This window comes from Rhinolophus sinicus, chromosome 9 (assembly GCF_057876585.1).
Source record: "Rhinolophus sinicus isolate RSI-liver-muscle chromosome 9, RSI-T2T, whole genome shotgun sequence".
NCBI lineage: Eukaryota > Metazoa > Chordata > Mammalia > Chiroptera > Rhinolophidae > Rhinolophus > Rhinolophus sinicus.
This window is the reverse complement of record NC_142509.1, coordinates 19,615,999-19,642,403: the sequence shown is the minus strand read 5'-3', so window position 1 is coordinate 19,642,403 and position 26,405 is coordinate 19,615,999. Positions and strand designations below refer to the sequence as shown.

Below are 26,405 nucleotides of genomic sequence, written 5' to 3'. Positions count from 1 at the left end.
GCTGCAAAGGACGCATTACAGCTGATGGTCCGGCTAGGTCTCATTTTCGGGGAAACACGGTAGTCATGTCTTGAGAACACTCAGGTAGCACAGCGAGAGGCCCACATGGCAGGACTGAGGCTTTCTCCCAACAGCCAGCAAGGAACGAATTTTCTCAGTAGTCATGTGAGTGAGCCATCTTGGAAGGAAATCCTCAGCCCATCAAGCCTCCAGATGACTGCAACCTCAGGAAACCCTGATCCAGAACAACCCAGCCAACTTGCTCCTGGATTCCCAGCTCTCAGAAACAGTGTGAGATAATGTTTTTGTTTTGTTTGTATCTTCACCCTGGCCTGTCTTCAGCCATAATCGTGTCACGTTGGTTTAGCCAGAATCTACTTTACTCCTGATGTTTCCTTTCAGTAATTTCCCACCCACTGACACGCACACCCTGTTCCTTGGCTACAAACCCCACTTTGCCCTTGCTGGAGTCAGAGTTAAATCCAATCTCTCCCCCACACTACAAAACCCCATTGTTGTAGTCCTCACCTTGAATAAAGTTTTCCGTACCATCTTTAACAAGTGTGAAGAATAATATTCTTTAACATTTCTAAATTTTGTTACTAGGACTCTCAAATTTATCTTGTATACTATATTCATTTTGGGGGGATAGATTTCTAGATAAAAATATTGCATATTTTTACCATGGAAACAAAAAATATCCTTTTTTCAATAACTCATGTAGTAATTTGAAAAGGATGTGTATATAAATAGGCATGTCAATACACACACACACACACACCCTCAAAGCTCCAAGGAAAATTTAATTCTCAGTAAAACTACAAATTAAGATTAAGACATTCAGCCTGCAAATTTTTAAATCTTTGGAATTAATTTACCAAAAAAAGTATGGAGAATTAAAACTTGGGATTCAGACAAAACTTTAAACAAAAGCAGGCAGTCTTAAATCCTTTAATACAGAAAAAAATAGCTTTTAAAATAAAAGGCTATCAATCCTAAATAAAGTAGTAGGTATACAATGAATCAAGACAAAATTAGACTAACAAAAACAAACCTAGTTGGGATAATAAATCAAGGGTTGCTTCTTGGAATAAGTAAACCAAAAACACTGATGAAACTGTTAGGTAGAAGTTAGAAAATGTGTTGGAGGAGGGGTGGGAGAGGGTCCACAGTACCTACAGAAAAAAAGCTCATAACTAGCTTTGATTAACTGCCTCCAGCCATGGTATCTGTTTTTACAACAGGTGACAAGAGGTGGCCTGGAGCAAGATAAGGATCTGAGTCAACAGACCTCCACCCATTTTAGGAAGTCACACCCTCCCATAGAAGAGCAGGCACCACTTTTCCCACCAAATCAATATGTAATTCCCTCACCCTACGCAGCGAACTGTTTAGTCCTCAGGACAAGGTCTCTCTATCTTCTCTCTCGCAGCCCCCTCCTTCCCCTCCTTCCCCCTCCCCCACCTGGGCTAGGCCCATCCTCTTCCCTGAGAGAGAAGTATCACTAACAAACCCTGCTTGCATATTAATCAGCTTGCTGACCTTTGATTCTTCATTGCATTGGCAAGAAGAACCCAGACTCCAGTTACAAAATTGTGGCAAATCTAATGAGGGCCAAGAGGTAACACATTTCAATATTAGAAATGAGAAAGGGAATGAGATTCTGGGTAGAGAGGATAATACTCAACTCCAAGTGGAACTATTTTTGCTTCAGAAAAGGAAGGTTTCTAATAGAAAAGTGGTAAATCCAGCCAAGAAAAACCTTGCGTTAGTAAAGAAAAATTAAATGATTGTCTCAATAGTTGTTGTAAACTATCCAATAAAACTAAATAACAATTTTCTTTTAATATTCTAAAGATAGAAATTCATTATGCAATATATTCATTACTGTTAATGGTAAAGCATTTCTCATTAAAGCCAAGAACAAGAAAACCCATTTTCATATTAACATTTAGAACTTCTGGCCAATGCAGTAAGATTAGAAATAAACACAACCGGAAGAAACGCAAAAAAGAGTTTACAATGGTGGTACTAAAAAACATTTTCATAAAACTAAAAATATGCCATGATGTTGGTGAAAAGACAAATAACAAAAACATTTTTTCAAAAAAAACCGTATTTTATTACTCTTAATTGCTATCCTACTTACAATTTTTGGCAACATTAATAAAATAATAAATTTTATCTGAACAAACAAGTAAAATAAGGAAATTCACAAAGGGTAATAACAAAATAGTAATCTTGACAGATATTCAATATTATCTGTAAACAAAACAAAGTGACATTGCCTTTAAAAAATATAGAGGTATCAATAGCAAAACAGAGAAAGCCCCTGAAGGAACTCAACTCACTATATTAACTTTGTTTTGGTTGCAGGCACAGAAATGGACTCAAGCTATCTCAATTCTAAGAGAGAAGCAAAGTCCTTGGTGATTATCTCTTTCCAGCTTTTCGTGAAAACTTAGAAAATGTAACTAGATTAGAGAGGGAAGAAAGGCGAGGGGAGACTATATAAAGTGCCTTTAAGGAGGAGGAGAAAGGGAGGTTAGGTTTCATTGTCAAGTGTCATTTTTAAGAACATTGGTGAAGCTCAATGAACCAAAGGAAGTGTCGATTGAGGTAGCAAGCCATGCAGGTCTAGGGGAAGAGCATTCTAAGACAGAGAACAACAGGTGCAAAGTCTTTGGATCGGGAAGAAATGCGACTTGCTTGAGGAAAAGCAAGGCCAGTGTGTTAAAAACAGTGCATGAGCGGGGAAAACGATAGAGTAGTCGCATGGCAAAGAATGACAAAGAGAAAGGAGGTAGGCAGGGGCCATATCACTAAACGGTGGCAATAAATAACAATCTGTACTTAGCAAGCAACAGTAATAGTGCTGATCAAACTAAGCAACCACAAAAACACAGAAGTAAAACATTTCATATTTTTACCACAGAAACAGAATAAGAGCAATAAGTAAGCAAAAGTCTGAAGATCTATTTGTACAGACATTTCCACCTGAGATCAGAACAAGTGAAACACACGCGCGCACACACACACACACACACACACACACACACACAATTTCTACACCTAAAGAAAGGAGTTCAGGCTGAAATTTTAGCAAAGTGCCTTGGCCCAAACAAACCAACTGAAAAGGCCTAGTAAAATGTTGCAAGTGCAAATCAATCTATAAGTCACACATTGAGCAAATAAATACAGCAGAATCTACACTGAGGAAATTATCTAAAACATGGAGGATATACTCACAACTACTTTATCTGTAGTCCTTCCTCTCTAATTCAAAGAGGGATGCTAAGCCCCTGATGATTATCACTTAAGCTTAAGGAATTCAACTAGACCGAGGAAGAACAAAAGAGTAGGGAGAGATAAGGTGCCTTTAAGGAGAGGGGAAAGCAAGTGGGGACAGGAGAGATTTCTCCTGGCGTCCGTCTATAGCCAGGATCCCAGAGTCCTTGAGTGGTGCACAGAGGCTGCTGGGTACCTGGGTCAGGAATGGAAGAAGGAGGGATGGCACCAGAACATTCCCAGGGAGACTCAATCCTGGGAACCCACAGAAGCAGCCAAGGCTGCTCATGTTCAGAAAGCAATGATACTCAGAGGGTACTCACAGTTCTGTGAAAGAGCCCCTAGAGGTGGCGGCAAGGGGAAAGGGTTCCCCCATAATATAGACACATATTAGATAGGTAAACAGATTAGATGAAGGACCGTAACTCTAAGACCTAACACTTATTAAAATAAAAGGGACATTTCTTGCACATTAGAGCGTGTCAAGTAAGACCCAAACAGTATTAATTTTATAAAATAGGAAATTACATACACACGAGAATAACAACTGTTAACTATAACACATTCAATGTCCAAGGCAAGATACAAAATTGCAAACTTCACATGTTCAATTAGGGTAAGATACATGTACACAGAAAAATATAAGGAAAAGCCCTACAATGGGCTTAATTCACCCTGGGCTTATTTTTATCCACTGTATCTAGTGTTCTTGGACAACCCTCATTCCAGCTTAACACTTAGAGAACTAAATTTAACTCAGTCCATGAACTGGACAGATATCATTTGTTTGGCCCTTTTCAGTTAAAATTATGGAACCACTACAGTTCACAAGAAGGACGTCAGAGTTTCTTTTTCGTGGGAAACTTTCCTTCTTTACTGCCGTGGTTTCCCAGAACAGGGCTAGTTCCTTCTGACTAAAGACAAGCCAGAAAGGTGTGGGGAGGGAACAAATCGAATTCCCCTGTGGACCACTCAACAGGAGGTCCACTGGCACCAGGCCCCATTCTATAAACTACTTCTGCTTCTCAAACTAAAGCCAATGACACACTGTGGTTGTGTGATGTCTACAAGGAACCCCTCACCGAACGTAGGCATTTTACTGTAACGGTTTTGCTTCCTTGGATGTTCTTGGACTAGGTAAAGATACTCTGACACAGTGTTCCTGCAGGCTTGGCTTCAAGACTGAAGGGAATGTGTGCCTCTCAACTGGAATAAAGAGCCACTGCTCTCCATTGACTAACCTCGCTTTCTGGTCCCATTCATGCCACAGCGTCTCTCAACTTCTCCACACCCAGGCTTTCAGAGCCAGGTCACTGTAGACCAGCACAAAAGAGGCACTTTAGGGAGTTCAGCAGCAAACAGGACCATGCCATAGTAAAGCTATTCCAGTTTGACTAGCGTTAATATTGTAATCTTCAAGGCATGGAAAAAACAGAAAATAAAATTAAGTACTTAAAAAATTCTAGATTCTATATACAAAAAGAAGAGCTTTTACACCTATGAGTAACATGAATAAATAACAAAATAATAAATAGGTTTCCAACTTTTTTTTACGCACACACAGCACCTTTCATGTGTTAAGCCAGATAGTTACATGAAACCAGGTAATACGTTTTTAAATAACATCTCAAAATTCAGAACAAACAATACTGTATTTCATTAACTTTTAAAAAACTCATAAATGATCAACTGGTTTCACTATTTTTTAAGCTATTAAATATGTGGTTTGTACTTGTTATGGGGTTTTTTAATTTGACTGAAATTCTTGTTTTAGATTTACTAAAAGTAGAATTAACGGGGTTTCTTTGAAATTCTACTTTTAGGCTTGGGGGCTGGTGATGGTTCAGAATCAGATGTGCTCACAGTAATGGATGCTACTTCCACTGACCCTGGTTGAGGTGGTCCCAGTGATACTTGAATAACAACTTTTGTTTCAGGAGGCAATCCTTCTAGTTGCTTAGGTTTCTTAAACATTTGATGACACCTGGTCTTGTGCTCCATTTTCTCCTTGAAAGTTAAAAACTGCAGCCGGCATTTGGAACACTGGTGAACACTCTTTTCCCAATGTCCTCTATAATGACACTCGTAGGGTGTTGCAGTTTTGAAAATTTTGAGGCAAAACAGACAAAGCAAATTCTTTGTGTTTTCATGGCACGTTCTGAAATGTGTTTCCACATCAGCAAAGGCAGACGATCTGTAGTTGCAAACCTGGCACACATAGGGCATTTCCCCAGCCTTATGATTGTCCTTCATGTGCTGTAAGAGAACCTGATCTGTTTCAAAGGACAATTCACAAATTTTACAGACAGCAGAGGGCTCCTGGGAAATGTGTACACTTTCAATGTGGCATTGCAGCTGGAACGGAGTGGGAAACTGCCGGTGGCAGTGCTGGCAGATGGTGTGGTTTTCCCAGATGTCACCCTTCTGCTTCTCAAGTTCCAAATGGTGCTTCATGTGGTTCATAAACTTGACATTTTTCAGAACTTTCAAGCAGCTGAGGCATTTAAAGGCCGTGTGAGTCTTCTCTTCTGGCTGCCCATCTCCTCTATGCTGTCCGTAGTAAAAGTCAGGAAGTAACACAACCAGATTTCCTTTCTTGGGATCAACAGTCTTGTTTTGACTTGTGAGACTCGAAGAGTCTATTTCTGTCGGTCTATTTTCCCTTACAAGATTTATAGGCTTGAAATGGACACTGTCCTTTGGAAAAGGTGCTCCATTCTGAACACGACTTAATGAGGTATGAACACTACTTGAGGGTGTGCTTTGCTGAGTAGCTATTGTATGTAAGGTACCTGAAGGGGATGATGGTGAAGAATGTCCCCCTGGGATTCCATCACTGAGTTTGGGCCTTTTGGAATTTATGCTGTTTACCTCTGAAGCAGAAAGTTGCTTTGATGTGCAAGGAGTTTTATTCACACCTCCTACAGAAAGTGCTGCTCCTACTGAATGCTGCAATGAACTTGTGAATGTAATCAAAGGAGGACATAACTCAGAAGAGCTATTAGGCACAACTTGTGGTGAATTACTTTTATAATCAGGTTTAGACAAAGGCTCAATAATAATAGGACTATCTGTTGATCTCGATTCAGATTCAGAAACTGGCATGACAGTTACTGCTTCTGATGTAGAGGTCACATGACTGATGGGCTGCAATTTGTGAGCAGTATCTTTTCTGAGGTGACCATACTTTTTTCTTCTTAAATATGAACCCGGGGTGACTCTGTTCAAAATGTTTGAAACGACTGGTTTTGATTTTGAGGTCACCCCAACAAAGATCAGCTCAGCATCTACATTTACATGTTCCACCCCAACAAAGATCAGCTCGGCATCTTCTTCATCTACTTGTTTGGTTTCTTCTATTCTCTTCTGTGGTTCTGGCTCTTGTTCTTCCTCACATGGTTCCATTTTCTAATTTTTTTTATTTTTTTATTCTTGAAGGGTGTGGCCTCAAGTCTCAGTGCTTCCTTTATATAAAGTGCCACCTAAACACAAACACATTACACATCAGTAAGTACAGAAAAAATGTGGTATCTCATTTAATTCTCTCCAAAATTTTAAGACAGTTATAAACATCCTATTTTACAGATAAGGACACTGAGACTCAAAGAAGATAAATGACAACTCAAAACTATCGTTACTAGTCTACGTGACTCTAGAATTATAGCTCTGTCCTTTGCTATTTATAATCTTTTCTATTAAAAAAAAGAAAAAAATCACTAGGTGAAATCATATGTAGAGGACAAGGTTTTTACTGTTTTGTTTTGTTTTGTTTTTTAACAAAGGTCCCATCATTGCAGTATTTAGAAACATGGGCTTTGGAGTCAGAGATTAAGCTGGAACGCTAAGTCGGCCACACAGCTGCTATACCTTTTTTGACAAGTTTATCATTTTTAAATGTGTTTGTATATCGTAAAGGCAAAAATTCTTATTTCTTAGATTTAAGGTAACAGCTCTTTTTAAAAAGCACCAACTATTCAATGGCAGTTTGTTATGTAGTAGAATTTGAAGAATATTTATATTAAATGTACATATCTCAATTAATTCACACATACTAATTTCATAAATATTAACAGAGAAAAGTGTCAAATTCAAAGAACAGACTAAGACTACCTACAAACATCAACACACAGTATAATTCAATGTCAAGTGCTTAGCACATACTTAGCAAATTGGGAATGAACTCACTTGATAATCTCTTCCCAACTCAAGATCCTAATTATAATCCATTCACTGATGTTTCCTAAATTCCTTCCTCCAGTCCTGACTTCCCCACTGAACTTAAGTCCAACAGTACTTCCTCCTTCACCTCACCTCAGTCTCTTCTCCACACGGCAAGCAAAGTGATTCTGTTAAAATAAATCAGATTATGTCACTGCTCCAGTCAAAACCCTGTAGCGACTTTGTTTCGCTCAGTAAAGAGCCAAGTCCTTCCTATGCCTGAGACCACACATACTTCCAACCCTGCATACCACCCTGCAGTTATCTCCTCCTCCTCTCCCCATCCACTTCACTCTATCCACACTAATCTCCTTGCTATTTCTTAAACAGACTACACACTTTACCGTGCTTAGGGCCCTCGTATTTGCTGTTCCTCTAATGTGAAAGCTCATCATCAGATACCTGCGTGGCTGGCTGCTCACCACCTTCAGGACTCTGTTCCAAGTCTTCTCAGAGAGGTTTTCAAATACTCCAACCATCTTCTAACTCATATTCCTGATCCCTCTTCCCTACTTTCACCTTCCAACCTTTATCACCATCTAAGGTACTATAAACTTTACTTATCTTGATTCTTTTCTATTGTCTATCCAGCAAAACGTAAACTCCAAAGGGCAGAGATTGTCTTTTGTTGACTGCTTTATCCCCAGCACAGGAGCTCAAAACATACAGAATTTGTTAAATGAATTAATGAATAGTAACTCTCATTATTCAGAACTTTCATTAGTAGAGCAGATTGTGCTCCATTAATTCTGTTTTCTATGAATTTACTCCGAGAACCCTGTCCACACAGAAATTCTATAGGCAAGGAAAGGATTTAAAACTGTTAGCTTGTTACAAACATTTTTCACTACAATCTATAGTTAAAAAAAAAAAAAAAAGGAAATGGTGTCCCACTACACAAATACATATTAATAATAATTGCCTTTACTACATGGGATGCTTATTCTAATATTTTCTATTTCACTTTGACCATGACCCACAAATTCAATTATGACTCATCAATGGGTACACTACTAGTGGTATGAAAACCACTGGTTTTAGGCTAGCAAATGTAGGCACATTAAACCACAGTTCATAACTCACCAACTTCTGGAAACAATGTCAGAATTCATTGTAGCCTATTATGGATCCTTCACACCAGCAAAATCCAATCTATAAAAATTAAACTGGGGCAGCCAGTTTGCTCAGTGGTTAGAGTGCAGTGCTCATAACACCAAGGTTGCTGGTTCGATTCACACAGGGGTAGAGAGCTGCGCCCTCCACAACTAGATTGAAAACAACAACTTGACTTGGAGCTGAGCTGCATCCCCGCCCCCCAAACTAGACTGAAAACAACTTGACGTGGAGTTGATGGGTCCTGGAAAAATACTGTTCCTCAATATTCCCCAATAAAAATTTTTTAAAAATTAAAGTGGCATCTAATGTGTGCCATGTACCTCTCATTAATTTAATTAGCTTATCGGTATATAATTTTGAAACATATAGATATCTAAACCTGAAAATATGTGTATCAACTTGGAAGTGAGTCTAAAAAGAAATACAATATTAAGCATAATAAAAACTATTATTTTCCCCACTATTCCACAACTATATTTTGCTTTCCCAACACTGGTCCAACACCACCAAGCCCTGAACGTGCTGAATGCATAAAGAAAAAAAGCAGAGTGGTGAATGGTGAACCCATGAAGCTTACAATCTAATGTGTCACAGTGATTTACAACTTTAAAACTACAATCACATAGATAATTAGGAGACATGCAATGCAAGAAAACATGAGGGAGATCTGAAAACACTGCTCTTTAGAGTCAACAAAAATGGCTCCGGTCTGTCTATATACAACTTCAATCATCTAACTCCAGGATGATGCCACATAGTTCAGTGTTTCTCAACCAAAGCACCATTGACAAAATGCACCAGATAATTCTTTGTTGTGGGGACTGCCAGGTGTATTTAGGACATTTAGCAGCATTCCTGGCCTCTACCCATTAATGCTAGTAGCAATCCCCTAGCTGTGGCATCAAAAAATGTTCTTTGGGTGAACTTCTTCCCTAATCTAACCTTCTTCTCAGGATCACTTCTAAATTTCTAGAAACTACTTTCTAGGTAATTTTACATATACACTCTAATATCCTCTCTAAAAAAACTAATTCTAAATCAAGACCATTAACATTTTTCCTGATATCATAAAAATCAAAACAATTTGAGAAGTAATGTGAGCATCAAAATTATATGAGGATGGACTTCGAAAACCTAGAAAATTTTATGATTTACCTAAAATTGTATGTAGGGTTTAGAAACAGACCTAGCACTAAAATGCATGATTCCTAAATTTTAGTTCTATGTTCTTTCCAGCAGAACTCTAACTTAATGCATGTCCATTTCTGATGATGGAGCTATTAACTACTTAATCTCTAAGGATCAAAGAGCCTCAGTGCATTCATTTTTACTCTCCTACTTTATAAAAACTGTTCAAACCTCCCCCAGCTCCCATCAAATTACTCACAGAAACTCTTTATAAGTAATTCTAAATAACTTTTTAGAGCATTTGTCACTCTAACTACATTTCATTTCCATTCCTATTAAAGCACCTCCCCCCAACTTCTAGGTTTAGGTCCACTGGCTACTTCATGTTTGTACATCTGTAATAGGCTCCAAATCGTTCTGTTCTCTCCGTCCCTCAAATTATACAGCACGTCACCACCAGATGAGTCTTAACACACCACTATGTCACTCATTTACTCCTAAATATTAAATGATTCCTCCAATTCTAGAGAATACATTTTAGGTTATGCTATGGATTTAATTGTGTCCCCACTCCCTCCCCTTCACCCCCTACCCCCAAGACCTCCACCCCTGCCAAATCTATGTGTTGAAGCCCTAACCCCAGATGTGATGGCATTTGGAGATGGGACCTTTAGGAGGCAATTAGGTTTAGATGAGGTCATGAGGGTGGGGCCTCATGATGGGATTAGTGACCTTAAAAGAAGAGATAAGGACAGCTTGCTTCCTCTTTATCCCACCCCCCATGTGAGGACACAGGAAGAAGGTGGCTGTCTGAAAGCCAGGAAAAGAGCCCTTGCTGGGGAACCAAATCAACAAACACCTTGATTTTGGACTTTCCAGCCTCTAAAATGACAAATTTCTTCAGTTTAAAAAAAAGAAAAAATGAAATAAACTGAGTTCCACTAATATTGCTGGACTTTCCCTCAACTGATCTTGGTTGGATTTCTAGCTATTATCTATACTAATTAACTTTTCATTCAACCAATAATTCAAGATGAAAAGTTAACAGTAGAGCAAGAATCAGACATAAAGCAAATAAATTAATGAGTTAATTTAGAACAAGCATAAATTAAAAGTATGGGAATTTTCTTAACCACTTCTCTAGTGTCCCTATTTTCTACAATTTATCAGAATCGTGAGATATCGAGGTTGGGAAGTTGGAACTGCAAAGACCTACACTAGATCTAAGGGGTCAGTCAACAAATATCACTTCATACCCTCCACTATGGAAGTTGCCAAGGGCTGTGGGAGGAGGCAATGAGAAGGTTTCATTCCAAAGACAGCTTATAGGTCAGTGGCTGATGACCCACCTCCCAGGTTATTCCTAAGCATTTAAACAATGGCCCTTTTAGTGGGTCTTTGTTATAGCCACACACCAGCTTTTTTTCAGGTCTGTCTTTCTTGAGTAACTTCCTGAGGTTAGGCCACCAGGACGCCTCTGGTACCTATCCTCACCATCTTCCATTGCCACTGATTCTTTCCACCCCCACTACTACTGCTCCTCCAAATTCCTGCTCCAAACCCCTTTTTCTCTCCCCACGCTGAGCATTCCTTGCCACTTTTCCTCTCCTCCCCTCTCCTCCATTAACCCCACACATTTGCTGCCTTAGAATTTAATGCCAATTAAACACAGATCCTTGGGGGAAATGGGAGCTTCACAAGGTCCTGAAAACTGCAGCGAACATTTGCATTCCTTTCTAGGGCAATAAGTAACACAAAGATACTTTTTTTCATAAATACTTTTTGATAATTTTTTCCCATAAACTCAGGATGGTAGAGGAGTGTAAAAATATTATCTAATCTAGCCTAGGAGTCTAGGATGGGAACAAATATTAAACCAAGGTTTTTCTTTGTCAAAAGGCATGACTATTTCTAAAGAACGGACTGAGAGAAAAGTCAAGGATTTACAGATCCTCCCCAAACATTTTCACTCTTTACCTCTCTGACCTCTTCTCCCACTATTCTAACATTCATTCACTCTAACCCAGCCACAGTGGCTTCCTTGCTGCTTCTTAAACATTCCCTTCAGAATTTCTGCCTGAAACTCTGGTCTCCAGATATCCCCACAGTTAACATTTCTATCTCCTTCAAGTCCATGTCCAAACTTACCTCTCCATGAGACTTACTCTACCCACCCTATCTAAAATTACCACACTCCGATCTATCCAACATTCAATCCCATGACCCAGCTCTATTATAATTTTCCTGATTTCATAACATCATCTGCCACTTCACCAGAGAATGTATGTATTTATTATATTTACTATCTTTCTTCCTCCATCAAACTGTCAGTTACTTCCATTGGAGAAGTTTCTTTTTTTTTTTTTTAAGTTTTTTTTTTTCCCCTCAGTTTTGTTCACTGATTTCTCCCAAGATCTCTCCTAAAACAGTCCTGGCACACAATAAGAACTCATATATTCATTAAATAAAAATGATTATCTAAAAGGAGTTAGAGGGCCGGCCCAGTGGCTCCGGCAGTTGGAGCTCCATGCTCCTAACTCCGAAGGCTGCCGGTTCGATTCCCACATGATGGGCCAGTGGGCTCTCAACCACAAGGTTTCCAGTTCAACTCCTCGAGTCCCACAAGGGATGGTGGGCTGTGCCCCCTGCAACTAGCAACGGCAACGGGACCTGGAGCTGAGCTGCACACTCCACAACTAAGACTGAAAGGACAACAACTTGACTTGGAAAAAAGCCCTGGAAGTACACACTGTTCCCTAATAAAGTCCTGTTCCCCTTTCCCAATAAAATCTTTTGAATAAATAAATAAATAAATAAATAAAAATAAATAAAAGGAGTTAGAAATAAATTCAACAAAGGAAAGCAGGCTGAAAGAATGGGTAGGCAATGTTCAAACCTGAGAAATAGCCAAATTTTATTCAAGTCTGAAAGCCACTGAAGTGTACAAATGTGAGAGCCCCACAATCCTGAGAAGAGAACAACGACCATGACCAGATTTCATCATGGAAACCAATAGTTGGGGAAGACTTTTCTCAGAGCAGTACGGTTAGTCCTACATGGAATCTTCTCCCAGGCAAGGGAGAAATTCAGCTATTTTCCCCTTTCCTTCCTTTCCTCCCAAGAGCAGCATCTGAGAAGGTATCACACAAAGGCGATATGAGCAGAGTGACAGTTCACCTAAAAAGTGGCCTGTTAGTTCAGAGGCAAGTTCTTTCACTAAGAGTTTGGAAAGCATTTGGAAATATCAAGTGAGTGGTGAACCATTTAAAGAGGAGCAGTGGAGGACCGAAAAAAGACGACAAGAAAACATGCCATTGTCAATTCGTTAAATGCCAGCAACATGGTGAGTTCAAAGGAAATGGTGGAGTAAGAAATCACAAAAATCCACTCCTTCATAAAAGCAAAGAGTAAAAACCATTAAAATCAAGTTTTTCAGATTCTGGAAATTAGCCAAAGGCTTCCAAAAATCAGAGGATTTTTGTGGAAAACAGTTTGGCAACTCCTCAAAAAGTTAAACTTAGAATATTATATGACCCCACAAGTCCACTTCCAAGTATATACTCGAAAGAACTGAAAACACTAAAAGAAGTATATGTAACGTACATGCACATTTATAGCAGCACTATTCACAATAACCTACAGGTGGAAATAACACAAGTGTTCATTATGGATGAATGGATAAAACAAATTGTGTTATATACATACAATGGAATATTACTCAACCATAAAAGGAACGAAGTATTGATGCATGCTCCAGCCTGGATAAATCCTGAAAACACCCAAAGTAAAAGAAGCCAGACCAAAAAAGGTCACATATTGTATGATTTAATGTGTAGGAAATATACAGAATAGATAAATCCATACACTCTAAACACAGACTGGTAGTTGCCAAAAGATGGGAGAGGGGAAAAAGACAAACCATTTAATAGATAAAAGTTTCACTTTGGAATGATGGAGATGTTTTGGAATGAGATAGAGGCAACAGATGTACAACATCATGAATACTCTAAATGCCACTGAATTGTTCAATTTATGATGACTGATTGATCTTATGCTATGTAAATTTCATCTCACTATATTATTTTTTAAGAAATAAAGAGGCGGGGGCGGCAGGTTAGCTCAGTTGGTTAGACCACAGTGCTCTTAACAAACAAGGCTGCCCGTTCGATTCCCACATGGACTATTGTGAGCTGCGCCCTCCACAACTAGATTGAAAACAAAGACTTGACTTGGAGCTGATGGGTCCTGGAAAGACACACTGTTCCCCAATATCTATATCTATATCTATCTATCTGTATGAATATTGCTACCAACCACACCAAATTTTTTAAAAAATTTTAAAGGGAATACTATGAACCACTCTATTCCAACAAATAGATGACCTAGATGAAATGAACCAATTCATAGACACAATCTACCAAAATGAGTCAAGGAAAAAAAGAAAAAAAGCATATATGAACTGTCCAAAACAAGGAAAGAGATTTAGTTAGTATCAAAAAACTGTCCAAAAGAGAAACCCAAGATCAGATGGCTATCCTGGTAAATTCTATCAAAATAACTAAACAAATGTTAACACCAGTCTTTTATCAACTCTTCCAAAAATTAGAGAAAACTTCTCAGCTCATTCTGAGACCAGAGTTATTCTGATACAAAAATCAGACAAATAAATCACACACACATACACACACATACATACACACACACACACACACACACACACACACACACACTCACATATACACACAGAAAAGAAAATTGTAGATCAGTCAGTACCTCCTGACATAAAGGCAAAAATCCTCAAGAAAATATTAGCAAACAAAATCCAACATCATATAAAAAGTATAACAGACCAAGACCAACTGGGATTTATGTAAGATATGCAAAGTTGGTTCATTATACAAAAATCAACCAACTTTATACCATTTTAATAAAGGACAAAAAAACACATTTCCCTGCAGAAAAAGTATTTACAAAATCTAGCACCCTTTCATGACGGAAAAAAACCAAAACCTCAACAATAAGGAACAGAAGGGAACTTTTTGAATTAGACAAGGGCGTCTGTAAAAGATCTATAACTACCATCATACTTAATAGTGGAAGACTGAAAGCTTTCCTCCTAATATCAGGAAAAAGACAAGAACTGTCCACTTCCACCATTTTGATTCGACAGTATTTTGGATATTCTATAACCAGGGCAATCAGGCAAGTAAAAAAGCGCTCAGATTGGAAAGGAAGAAGTAAAACTATATTGGAGATGACATGATTTTTTTATATAGAAAAATCCTGAGGAATCCACAAAACAAGTATTAGAACTAATAGTTCATCAAGGTTTCAGAGAACAAGATCAATATAAAAAATTTATTATATTTCTATACACTAGACTCTGAAAATGAAATTACATAAACAATTCCATTTACAACAGCATTAAAAAGAATAAAAACTTAGGAATAAATTTAACAAAATAAATGCAAAGCCTTTATACTGAAAACATTGAATTATACTGAATACATTGTAGATTAAAATAAACCTAAATAAATGTAAAGACATCCCATGTTCATGGATCAGAAGATTTAATATTAATATGGCAAGACTCCCAAAATCCATTTATCAAAATCCCTGACTTTAAAACTCATATGGAAATGCAAGGGACTCAGAACACCCAAAATAATCTTAAAAAAGAACAAACTGGTAGGTTCACACTTCCTGATTTCAAAACTTACCACAAAGCTATAGTAATCAAGAGTATGGTTTTGGCATTAAGAAAATAAAAAAGGATCAATGGAATAGAATTCAGAGTCCAGAAATAAACCCATACATTAACGATCAATTGATTTTCTGAAAGATTACCAAAGTAATTCAGTGGGGAACAAATAAGTCTTTTCAATAAATGGTGCTGGAAAAACATGTAAATGAATGAGGATGGACCCCTGCCACACACCATATACAAAAAGTAACTCAAAAAGGATCATAGAACTAAATGTAAGAGCTAAGACTACTTAACTCTTAAAAAAAAAAAAAGAATAGGAATAAATGGTTTTTTAAACAAGACACCAAAAGAATAAAAGACAAAATAAAAAATAAACAGGACACCATCAAATTAAAAATGTTTGTCCTTCATGAACACCATCATGAAAGTAAAAACACAACCCACAGAATAGGAGAATGTATTTGTAAATCATATATGTGATAAGGGACTTGTATCCAGAATATATAAAGACCTCTTATAACAGAATAAAAAGACAACTCAATTAAAAATGGGCAAAAGACTTGAATAGGTATTTCTCCAAAGACAACATACAAATGGTTAAGTACGTGAAAAGATGTTCAACATACTAACTGTCAGAGAAATGTGAATCAAAACTATGTATCACCTCACATCCATTAGTATGGCTACTATCAAAACAAAACAAGCAAAAAAAACCAAAACAAAACAAACAGAAAATAACAACTGTTGGCAAAGATGTGGAGAAACTGGAATCCTTATGCACTAAGGTTGGATTATAAAATGGTGCAACTGCTATGGAAAACAGTGTAGAAGTTCCCCCCAAAATTAAAAACAGAACTACCATATGATCCAGCAATCCCACTTCTGGATAGATATCCAAAAGAAATGAAAGCAAAATCTCGAAGAGTTATTGGCACACCCATGTTCACAGCAGCACTATTCAAAATAACCAGGCGGTAGAAACAAACCAAATGTCCCATCAACTGATGAATGAATTTTTAAAAATGTGAATGTATACACACAATGAATATTATTCTGCCATAAAAACGAAATCCTGTCACATGCTGCAACATACACAAACCTTGAGAGCAGTGGTAAATGAAATAAGCCAGCCACAAAGAAGACAAATATTATATGATTCCACTTATACGAAGTATTTAAAGTAGTCAAAGCAACAGAAAAGAAACAAAAGGTAGAATGGTAGATACCAGAATCTAGGGAGAGAGATAAAGGGGGGCATTTGTTGTTTAACGGGTACAGAGTTTCAATTTTGCAACATGAAAAAGTTCTAGAGATCCATTTCAAAACATGTGAATACACCTAACACTTAAAAATGGTTAAGATGGTAAATTTTGTTTTTTAGCTGATTAAAAAAATGGGCAAAGGATGTGAATAGACATTTCTCCAGAGAAGATATACCGTGTTACCCCAAAAATAAGACCTAGCCGGACAATTAGGTCTCATGCGTCTTTTGGAGCAAAAATTAATATAAGACCCTGTCTTATTTTACTAGAAGACATGGTCTTATTTTAATATAATATAATATAATATAATACAATATAATATAATATAATATATATATTACTATATTATAGTAATATATAAAAATTACTATAATATAGTAATTTTTGCTTCAAAAGACGCATTACAGCTGATTGTCTGGCTAGGTCTTATTTTGGGGGAAATACGGTATACTCGTACATGGCCAATAAGCACAAGAAATACTGCTCAGTACAATTAGTCAGTAAGGAAATGTAAATCAAAATTATAATCAGATACTAACTTCACACCCGCTATTGGCTATATCCAAAAAAGGAACAATAAGAAGTGTTGCAGAGGATGTGGAGAAATTGGAATCCTCATATATTGCTGGTGCAACTGCAGTAAAATGGTGCAGCCACTTTGGAAGACAGTTGACAGTACCTCAACAATTATATATAGAGAGTTACCATATGATCCAGCAATTTCCCTCCTAGGTACATAGCAAAGAGAACTGAAAACATTAAGTCCACACAAAAACTTGCACAATGTTCACAGCAGCATTATTCATAACAGCCACAGCAAACCAATGTCCATTAATTGATGAACAGATAAACAAATTGTGGTATGGCCATACAATGGAATATTATTATTTATCCATAAAAATGAATAAAGCACCACTGCACATGTATGACATGGATAAACCTTGTAAACACGCTAAGTGAATAAAGTTAGACACAAAAGGCCACACAGTTTATGATTCCACTTACATAAAATATCTAATTAGGTAAATCCATACAGATGGAAATAAACTAGTGGTTGCCATAGGATGGGGGGAAAAAGGAATGGGGAGCCAACATAGGTCAAATAATGACCAAAATATCAGGTCCTAAGTCCTGAAACATGTACATGTTACCTGATTTGGGAAAAGGGTCTTTGCGACGTGATTAAGGATTTTGAGATGGGAAGATTATCTTGGATTACACAAATGGGCCCTAAATGCCATCACAAGTGTCTTTCCAAGAGAGGCAGAGGGACATTTCACACATACACAAGGAGACAGCAATGAAAAGACTGAAGTGACATGGCCACAATCCACGACTACAAGCTAGAAAGAGGCAAGAAATGGATTCTCCGGGTGGAATGCAGCCCAGCCAACACTTTGATTTATGTCCAGTGATACTGATTTCAAATTTCTGGCCTCTACAACTGAGAGGAAATAAATTTAATTGTTTTACGCCACCAATCTTTTGTTAATATGTTATAGTACCGTGTTTCCCCGAAAATAAGACCCAGCCGGACAATCAGCTCTAATGCATCTTTTGGAGCAAAAATTAATATAAGACCCAGTTTATATTATATATTATATCATATCATATCATATCATATCATATATTATATTATATTATACCAGGTCTTATACTATAGTAAAATAAGACCGGGTCTTATATAAATTTTTGCTCCAAAAGACTCATTAGAGCTGATTGTCCGGTTAGATCTTATTTTCAGGGAAACACGGTAGCGACAGGAAACTAATACAGGGAGTGACTGCTAATGGATACAGGGGTTTAGGGTTGATGAAATGTTCTAGAATTCAATAGTAGTAAAGGTTGTACAATTTTGTAAATGTACTAAAACTCGTTCAATTTCATATTTTTAAAGAGTGAATTTTATGGTATGTGAATTGTATCTCAATTAAAGAAAAAATGCTTAGCAATAGGGTGGTGGGACCCCTCCTTCATATCCCAACAACTGATACTAAATTTTCAAAGCCCCTAAGCAGACTTCATTTATGTAACAAGAGTTATGCAATTAGAATTATGGTAACAATGCAAACTAATCTAGTCAACAAAGAGAGTTAACCTAGTATCAGGTGGTCAGTGTATAAATTTGTAGTGGGAGGCATACCTTCCCAGGGACAGGATTATCTTTTTATGGAATGGACATTTCTCTGATACTAAGGACCTGGAACACCAAATTAATTATACAGTCATATGCCACATAACATTTTGGTCAACACAGATCACACATACAACGGTGGTCCCATAAAATTATAATGAACCAGGGGCGGCCCAGTGGCTCAGGCAGTTGGTGCGCTGTGCTCCTAACGCCAAGGTCGCCGGTTCGATTCCCACATGGGCCAGTGAGCTGCGCCCTCTACAGCTAAGACTGTGAACAATGGCTCTCCCTGGAGCTGGGCTGCAGTGAACAGCCGGGGGTCAGTGTGAGCTGCTGTGTGCTGCCATGGGCTGCTGTGGGCTGCTGTGTGCTGACATGTGCTGCCGTGAGCGCCCAGTGACCGCGCTGGCCGGCAGCGGGCGTGTGGCCAGCAGTCGGCATGAGTGGCTGGCAGCCATCGTGAGCAGCCAACAGCCGACAAGAGCTGGCATGAGCTGCCGACCAACGACCGGCAACGGACTGCCTCAGCCCAGGGGAGCACAAGGCTCATAACACCAGCATGGGCCAGGGAGCTGCGCCCTACAACTAGACAGAGAAACAATGGCTTAAAAACTGGCGGGGGAGGGGTAGACGGGGGCATGGGCATAAAATTATAATGGATCTAATAACTTCCTATTGCCTAGTAATACATAGCTGTATTAGTAACGCCATAGTGCAATGTATTTCACAAATACCATTGTGTTATAATTGACTATAGTAACATGCTGTACAGGTGTGTAGCCTAAGAGCTGTAGAGAAACAGAATTTTTTATTCCAAAATATGTCTATTTGGCATGAGGATTATTTTAGGCTGGTTAATTTTAAGAAACAGCATACATGGGAGAAGCACTGAAAGCCAAGTAGAAGTTACCGTTTGTGAAAGACATTTACATTGGTAAGGGAAATCTCCACATATAAGGGTGTCTTCCTGGTTGTAAGAGGAAGAGGGGGAAGACCTTATGTCTAGAAACGCATCGACACAGAAGACAAGTACTTTAATCTGCTTAACAGCCTTATCCTTGTTTACTGTGCTTTTCCTGGTAACCTCCCATAACTGACTCGTCCCACTCTCAAGGTCTTCTCTTATTTTCAGCTGAAGATGGTATTTAAGGTGGTGTCTTCAGTAACTTCAGGCAAGTTACTCAGTTTTCCTGGGTCTCTCCCATGTATACGGGAGGTATACATGCTATTAAACTTCTGTTTTTCTCCTGTTAATCTGTCTTTTATTACAGGATGTCTCAACCAAGAACCCAGAAGAGCAGAGGTAAAATTATTTTTCCTCCCCTACAGAGCAATAGGCTATACTATATAGCCTAGATGTATATAGTAGACTATCCCATCTAGGTTTGTGTGCCTTCTCTGATGTTTGCACAACTAAAATTAACTAACGACACATTGCTCAGAACGTATCCCCATGGTTAAATGGCACGTGACTGTAAGTAGACTTGCCAACTATCCTGGTTTAACCAGGACAATCCAAGTTTAACCTGCTGTCCTTGTGTAGTTATTGACAGTGCCACTTTTCACTCTTAAAAATACCCAAGTAGGGCCGGCCCAGTGGATCAAGTGGTTGGAGTGCCATGTTCCTAACGCCAAGGTCGCAGGTTCGAATTCCACATTCAGTGGTTGGGCCAGTGAGCTATGCCCTCTACAGCTACGATTGTGAACAAAGGCTCTCCCTGGAGCTGGGCTGCTGTGAGCAGCCGGAAGTTGGTGTAACCTGCCGTGGGCCACCATGTGCTACCAGGAGTGGCCCGTGGCCAGCGTGAGTGGCTGGCAGCCATCGTGAGCGGCCGGCAGTCAGTGAGAGCTGCTGTGAGCTGCCGACTGGTGACCGACTGCCTCAGCCGGAGGGAGCGCAAGGCTCGTAACACCAGCATGGACCAGGGAGCTGTGTCCTATACAACTAGACTGAGAAACAACGGCTTGAACCGGAGTGGCGGGGGAAGGAGGAAGAAGGGGAAAAAGAAGAAGGGAAAAAAACCCATTTGGGTGATAATCAACCAAATTATAAGGAATCTGGAAGTTGCAAAAGTGGTGAGAGCATATTCCACACAGGCCAGATGGGCTCTGTAATGAATCTCTGCATAATTAGTATCTCCCTGCTATTGGGGAAGCTCCCAGGGAAAAAATCCTGGTAAGACTTTGTTTGTTTCCAAATGTATAACGCATACAGTGCTAATGCTTAAGCTAAACTCTCAAAATTGTATTATTCAGTGTTATTCAAATGAGTGGCTGATTAATTTACACATTTAAGGGAAAGAATGAGGAATGGACCTAGGTATATAAGCAGTTTACAAGTATAAGGAGCTTACAAAGGATAAGGTTAAAATAGCTTGTGCCCACATTTTTTTTTAACTTTATTGGGTAACTGTTTTTTCCAGGACCTATCAGCTCTAAGTCGAATCATTGTCCTTCAATCTAGTTGTGGAGGGCGCAGCTCACTGGACCATGTGAGAGTCAAACCAGCAACCTTGTTGTTAAGAGCACGCGCTCTAAACAACAGAGCTAACCGGCTGCCCCGTGCCCACCTTTATAAAGTGTTCAAAAGATGAAAGTCACTATTATTTTCATTTAGCATATCAAATGGACTCTAAGGTAACATTCCCTTATAAGAACTCCTGGGTCCAAAAAGACAAAAATGACGGGAGACGGAATTTTATTTTTTTTTGAAGACATTAGGGAGAAACTTATCTATGGAAAAATCATCATAAGAGGTTCTATATGAGGTCATACATACAAGTTTGAAAATGTTTTGATGTCCACTATTTGGGGTGAACTACAACTATAAAACATTGAATCAGTAGAATTAGAATATATCTCTGTCCACAAAAAGACTGAGAAACAGAGAAATGACACAGCAATGGAATGATAAAAGAGTTTACAGTTTTGAAAGTCTCCTAACCACAGAGAAAGGGAGAGGAGGAAGCATTAAGATAGTGTTTAAGAGGAATTTGAGTAGAAGACCAAAAACTCAAAAGTTTGGTGAGCCTACCATGTGCCAGGTACTGGTCTAGGTACCAGCAATACATCAGTGATCCAAACAAAGAACCATGTTTCAGGGAGCTGATATTCTAATAGGGATAACTGGAAAACAATAATTTTAATCTATATAAACTGTTATATCAAATATAATACCTTGACATATTTTGTTATACATAATTTATAATAAAATACATAAAAATATATAGATAGATAGATATAGATATAATTTTAAATGGTTATAAATGCTAGAGACAAAATAAAACAGGAAATGGGCGAGGTAGTATGGAGACAGGTTTTTGTATGGCGTGGTTATGGATATCTAGGAAAGAGTACTCCAGTAGAGGAAACAACAAATGCAAAGGCTTTGAGACTGGAGCATGCTTAACAAATATAAAATATGGTCAATAGACTACCATAGACAAGCCAATGGAAAGAGAGAGAAGTTGGAAATGAAATCAAAGATTGAGCTCCTTGTAGTGAAGTAGAGCCAAGATCAGGTAGGTTGACGTAGGCCACTCAAAGTTCTTTGGTTTTTTACTCTAAGTGTGATGAGAGGTCACTGGGAAGAGTTTAAGAGAGCAGTGATATGATCTGACTTTCATTCAACACAATCACTCTGGCTGCTGTGTGGAGAAATAGACTTTACAGGGTAATATTAGAAGCAGAAGACAAGTTAAGAGACAACTAGAATAATACAGACAAAAGATGATGTTATTACCAGAAAGGATGGGAAAACAGAGGTACTAAGAATGGGGTCAGATTATAGAGCAATATCTTAAAGGTCCACAAGATTTGTCAACGGATTGGATTTGGGATGTAAAGGAGAGGTGGCTGACATACAAAGGGTGATGCTGAGCAGATAAATAAAGAGCTCAGGGAAAGGTCTGAGATAGGTATACAAATTTTGGAGTCTTCAGCATGTAGTGCTATTTGAAACATGAGAGTAGATGAGATCACCTAGGGAAAGAGATCTGAGGTCTAAGCCCTGAGGCATTCCACTGGTTAGCGATCAGGGGGATGAAAGGAACCAGAAAAGAATATGAAGAGTGAATAAGTTACTCACAGCAATGGGGGTAAGGGTGGGGGTTGGGACATAGAATCAAGAAAAAGAAACATCCTGTAATCCAAATGAGGAGCAAACAAACGACTCTGACAAATGCTGCCAATAGATCAAATAAAATAAAAACTAAAAACTGACCATTCAATGGAATTCATTGGTAACCTTGACAAGAATGGGTTTAAAGGAGAATGGCAGAATAGGGGTCAGAAAACATAAACTCTGGAGAAATTTTCCTATAATTACAAGCCAATATGAAATAAAATAGGCAGAAGGGGGATGTGCCATCAAAAGATGAATTTTTAATGACAGGTGACATTACAGTCTGTTTGCCAATAGGAATGATCCAGAGAAATAGACAAGTTAATCCAGGACAAAGAGGAGACTTATTGAAATATCCTTGAATAAATAAGAACTGCCTTAATCTAGTACACAAGTAGAGGTTTTGGTGTTAGCCTGGAGCCAAATAATTCACCCATAGTCATAGGACAATGCCTGAGATCTTATGGAGAAAGGTTAGAACGGTGTATAAATGGGTGTGGTAGCCAGCTTCCAAGATGGCCCCAAATGAATCTTACCTCCTGGTACTCACATTCCTGTGTAGCCCTGTCCCACAGTATCACAGGGTTGGCTTGAAGCAAATATAGCACACCTAACTATTGAAAAATAGTTTGCACTTCATCTTGGGTACAAGCTCTCTCTTGAATCACTCACTCAGGAGAAGCCAGCTGCCATGACAAGAGCAGCCTTATGGAGAGGCCCAGAGTGAGGAAGTCAGGCCCCTTGCTAACAGTGAGCTTAGACGAAGATCATCCAACAAAAGTCAAGTCTGCAGATACTGCCAAAAGCTTAACTACAGCTACATGAGACCCAGCTACACCATTCTCGGATTCCAGACCTTCAGAAACTATGAGGGAATAAGCATTTATTTTAAGCTATTAAGTTCTGAGATAACATGTTACACAGCAACAAACAACTAACTATACAATGGATCTCACCAAACTGTATGCACAGTTGCTGGGCAAACAACTTACCTATAAACTTACCTATGCGCCTGAAATGAATTCAGATGGCCTCGCCTATCCAGCCACATTCAATTACAGAAATAAAGCCCTTAAGGAAAAGGATATAGAAATTAACAAACTAATCCCATGTAATCATTTTAACCAATACTCATTTACGCTGAATGAACCCCTTTAATACTTTATTAGCTGAAAATCTCATGGTATGTATATCCGCCCATTTTAGCCTCATCACATGGGAAAAGAATTCAGTTTTACATAACTTAAAACTCTATGATGTTTACTTTTTTTCTTTTCCTTTCAAGGGATCAGGCAAAAGAAATGTCACCACCACCCTCCCCTTTTCTAAGGAAGCAATTTAGAGGGTTCCAAAATTATCTAATCAATGATTGGCCCGAATATATCATTCAGAGGCAGATCTCACACACTCAAGAAAGAGTGTCTAAATAGTAGTGTTTGGGCACTGGAGAAAACAAGAGAAAAGCTGAAGGAAAAAAGATTTAATCTTCGTCCTCTTGACCGATTCCCTCATCTTACCTCGAGTGTGCGCTGAAACTTCTCAAGAACTTGCGATATTCCAGGCAGATCACATCCTTGAGGCAACCAGAGAAAAGGGTTGAGATTACTTACATATTTCAGAAATATTTTCTACCCCATTGCCTATCTGATATTGCCATTGCGATGTTTTTCAAGCATCTCTTAACCAGAAAGGAGCTGAATTCCTTCCCACACCTGTTTCTCCAATCTACTTTATCTCAGTAAAGAAAATATTCAATCTGCCCTGCCCAAATCAGAAGCCTTGAAATCACCCTTGGTTCTGGCTCTCAGGAGGAGTTTATTAGGGCCAAGGGGACAGAGAGACACAGCAAAGGAGAAAAATAAACAAGGCGCTGTGGTAGAGGAAAGAGACCAAAAAATGAATGTTTAAATGTTTTAAAGGTCTTACAGGGTCTGGAGCAACAGATTTTCAGAATGGGGGCGAGGCTGGGGTTACAAAGTCGGTTTCAGATTTAACTGTATAAATCTCCACAAGAGACCCCCGCAGGGACAGTGAGAAGGGAGGGCATCAGGAGCCAGGACAGGCCACTTCTCCAGACCTGGGGGATGGGGGCGGGGCGCCCCGCCAGGATGGGGGAGGGGAGGCTGCCTGAAAGTGGCGCCTTCTGAGATTAGGGAGAGGAGTATGTGTCAACGGTTTCAGGACCCACAGAAGCTGCTTATCCGCAGCGACACAGGGACCGATGGCTAGGCAGTGCTAGGCCAGGCGCAGTGTCGTGACCCGCAAAGCCGCAGCCGCAGAATCCCTTTCACCTCTCTTGACTCCCCGCAGGGAACGCTTGAGCCGCGCCACGCCCCGTCCTTACCGATCCATGTCCCCAGCGGTCCCGGGGCTGCCAGCCGCGCACCAGGCGTGAGGTGCTCCCCGGGCGAAGCCTGAGGCAACGACGTCTCCTCAGGCCCCAGGCGCTGCCGACGCCTCCGCACGCGCGCCGGCTGCGACCAGTGACTGGCTGCCAGGTGCGGGCCTGAGGCCTGCTGGGCTCCTGGCGCTGCGATCTGATTGGCCGCGAAGATGTCTCGGGCGCGTGCGCGCGCTCGGGCGCCCCTAGTGGCGACCGCTGAGGGTGGGGTCAGGCTGAGATGGGTGTGGGCAGAGCAATGACTGAAACCTTGAAAGGGTCTTGGATGGCCAAGGTTCCGCGGGTCAGGATTTAGGGCCGGAGAGTCGGCTCCCAGTCAGTACATCAGGGGACAGACTTGCCCACCTGGAGTCCCACTCTCATAATCATCAAGTGTTGTCCCTTTGCCGTAAAAGCACTAGCTGCCTGCCCCGTGCCTAAGGAACTACTTGACCATGCAACTGCATCTTGCTGCCCATTCTCTTAAAGTTGCATCTGGGGCTAATCCCATCTAGCCTGCCACCCGGTTTCTGTACAGCTTGCAGCAAGATAAGCGCTTTACATTTTTTAATGGCTGGAAACAATTACAAGGAGATTACCTTGTGACGTGTGAAAATTATATGAAATTCTAATTTCAGTGTCTACAAATAAAGTTTTATTGGGACACAGGACATACCCATTCCTACAGATGTTGTCCACGCCCCTTTCCTGCTAACAGCAAAGTTGACTAACTGCAAGAGGTCATATCCACAAGGCCTAAAATATTTACTATCTGGACCTTCACAGAATTATTTTTAATTGCTCAATTCTGCCAGAAGTCTATTTTAGTAATCTTTTTTTTTTTTTTTTTTTTTGGGGGGGGGAAGCTTCTGATTTTGTTAATCTATAATGACATTTTCTTCTCTATTTCATTTATTTAACTCTTATTTCTATTATTTCTTTCTTGTCTCTATAAGTTGTTGTCCTTTACAACTTTTTGAGATAAATGCCTAGCTCAAATGCTAATCTCTTATAGAAACATCCTTACACACCCCAAATGTTTTACTAGC

At 39.3% G+C, this 26,405-nt stretch overlaps 2 protein-coding genes and 1 gene segment (V, D, J or C); 2 read left to right on the top strand and 1 right to left on the bottom strand.

The window, feature by feature from the left end:
* The window catches only part of LOC109439166 (immunoglobulin lambda-1 light chain-like), a 556,184-nt gene that overhangs the window by 220,946 nt on the left and 308,833 nt on the right, over positions 1–26,405 (top strand). The gene's annotated exons all lie outside the window — the stretch shown is intronic.
* Positions 1–26,405, top strand: part of LOC109439815 (putative non-functional immunoglobulin lambda variable 1-50) — a 364,704-nt gene that overhangs the window by 38,237 nt on the left and 300,062 nt on the right.
* Positions 2,096–25,513, bottom strand: ZNF280B (zinc finger protein 280B). 2 transcript variants are annotated; one of them, XM_019719416.3, is made up of 4 exons: positions 25,321–25,513; positions 24,494–24,549; positions 23,969–24,047; positions 2,096–6,770 (listed from the first exon to the last, which is right to left on the bottom strand). In XM_019719416.3, the coding sequence occupies exon 4, from the start codon at positions 6,691–6,693 to the stop codon at positions 5,080–5,082; it is 1,614 nt and encodes a 537-aa protein (XP_019574975.3). In that variant the 5' UTR covers positions 6,694–6,770; positions 23,969–24,047; positions 24,494–24,549; positions 25,321–25,513; the 3' UTR covers positions 2,096–5,079. The 2 variants fall into 2 exon arrangements, with proteins under 2 accessions (XP_019574975.3, XP_019574974.3); XM_019719415.3 differs by having other exon boundaries at positions 23,981–24,047.